At 34.1% G+C, this 1,104-nt stretch overlaps 2 protein-coding genes across 2 annotated transcripts in view; one reads left to right on the top strand and one right to left on the bottom strand.

Annotated features, from left to right (window-relative positions):
* LOC119581891 (prostaglandin E synthase 2-like) overlaps positions 1-1,104 on the top strand; it is a 41,881-nt gene that overhangs the window by 6,575 nt on the left and 34,202 nt on the right. The gene's annotated exons all lie outside the window — the stretch shown is intronic.
* LOC119581892 (prostaglandin E synthase 2-like) overlaps positions 1-1,104 on the bottom strand; it is a 4,456-nt gene that overhangs the window by 1,609 nt on the left and 1,743 nt on the right. Inside the window, exons 2-4 of the mRNA XM_037930052.1 lie at positions 802-1,017; positions 499-698; positions 13-124 (exon numbers count right to left, since the gene is read on the bottom strand). Coding sequence (XP_037785980.1) covers positions 13-124; positions 499-698; positions 802-1,017 — 528 coding nt within the window. The remainder of the gene's footprint in view (positions 1-12; positions 125-498; positions 699-801; positions 1,018-1,104) is intronic.

Genomic DNA, 1,104 nt, shown 5'->3' with positions numbered 1-1,104 from the left:
ACTTGTGCTCACCTTTGAGAACCACTGAAAAGCCTGGAATGATTCTTGTGGAGTACGGTACACATTTGGTGACAGTACATGGACTAAAACATCATCAACCCATTTTCTCCATTTCCTCTCATCGCTGAAAAGGAATTAGAAATGTCTAATATTACAGGTGATAATCTCTAATTCAATAAGTAGTGCAAGACTTTCTCCTGCACTTTTCCCCCTTAGTTCACAATCTTAAGTGTAAAAACTTGTGTAACACTTTCATTTGCAATGACAACCGAGTTACATAATAAAAGTTTTTTATTTATATAACTTTGGGATGAAATACCACAAGTCATACTACCCTCATCATTTTACTTTCATCTTGAAGCTTAAGCACATTATATCTATACACAAAAATCAGATATCATGAGTGGAATGACTCATATATACAAATACTTCTAGTAAACTAATAAAAGTGTAGATGCAATGTAAGAAAACTATTTAGAGGAAGTACATCAAACTTACACAATGTCATCTTTGGAACGTCCGGGTGGATGCTTCCCATACATCAGGAAATAACGATTCATAATCTCTAAGCGCTTTTCTCCCTCATCATCAGTGAACTCTATTGTTGGGTAGCATTTGACTAGATCTTCTAAGTTTTCTGTTTTGTTATCGAGGAATGACTGCATTACTGATACAATCATTGAACTGTCCTTAAGTTGCTGTGGATTAAAAAAAAATGCTCTTTAATAGTTTGTAAGTTACAGAATAACATGAATTATTACATGACAACATTTTATAACACAAATGGTCACTTAAACTTACCAGAACCTTATCAGAATTTGGTAATGCTACAACAAGGAAGGGAACCTTCCTATAATCTGTCCACCGCGTCTGTGCCCGAGTCACTGAATTAACTTCAATAACATCATAGTTGAAGCCATAATAATCAAGAAAAGCTCGGACTTTGCAACAGAATGGGCAGGTCTGATACTGGAACAAGGTTATCTTCAAGCCAGTTGTGTCTGTTGGAGTTCGAATCTGTCAAAGAAAATAATATTAACATAAGAAGGATTAAATACATTCCTTTTCTCACTTAAAATACTATCAAAAATTTTTAAATCAAAA

The sequence above is a fragment of the Penaeus monodon genome, chromosome 15 (genome assembly GCF_015228065.2).
Source record: "Penaeus monodon isolate SGIC_2016 chromosome 15, NSTDA_Pmon_1, whole genome shotgun sequence".
NCBI classification, from domain to species: Eukaryota; Metazoa; Arthropoda; class Malacostraca; order Decapoda; family Penaeidae; genus Penaeus; species Penaeus monodon.
Note: the sequence above shows the minus strand (reverse complement) of the source record. Positions and strands in the feature narration are given on the sequence as shown.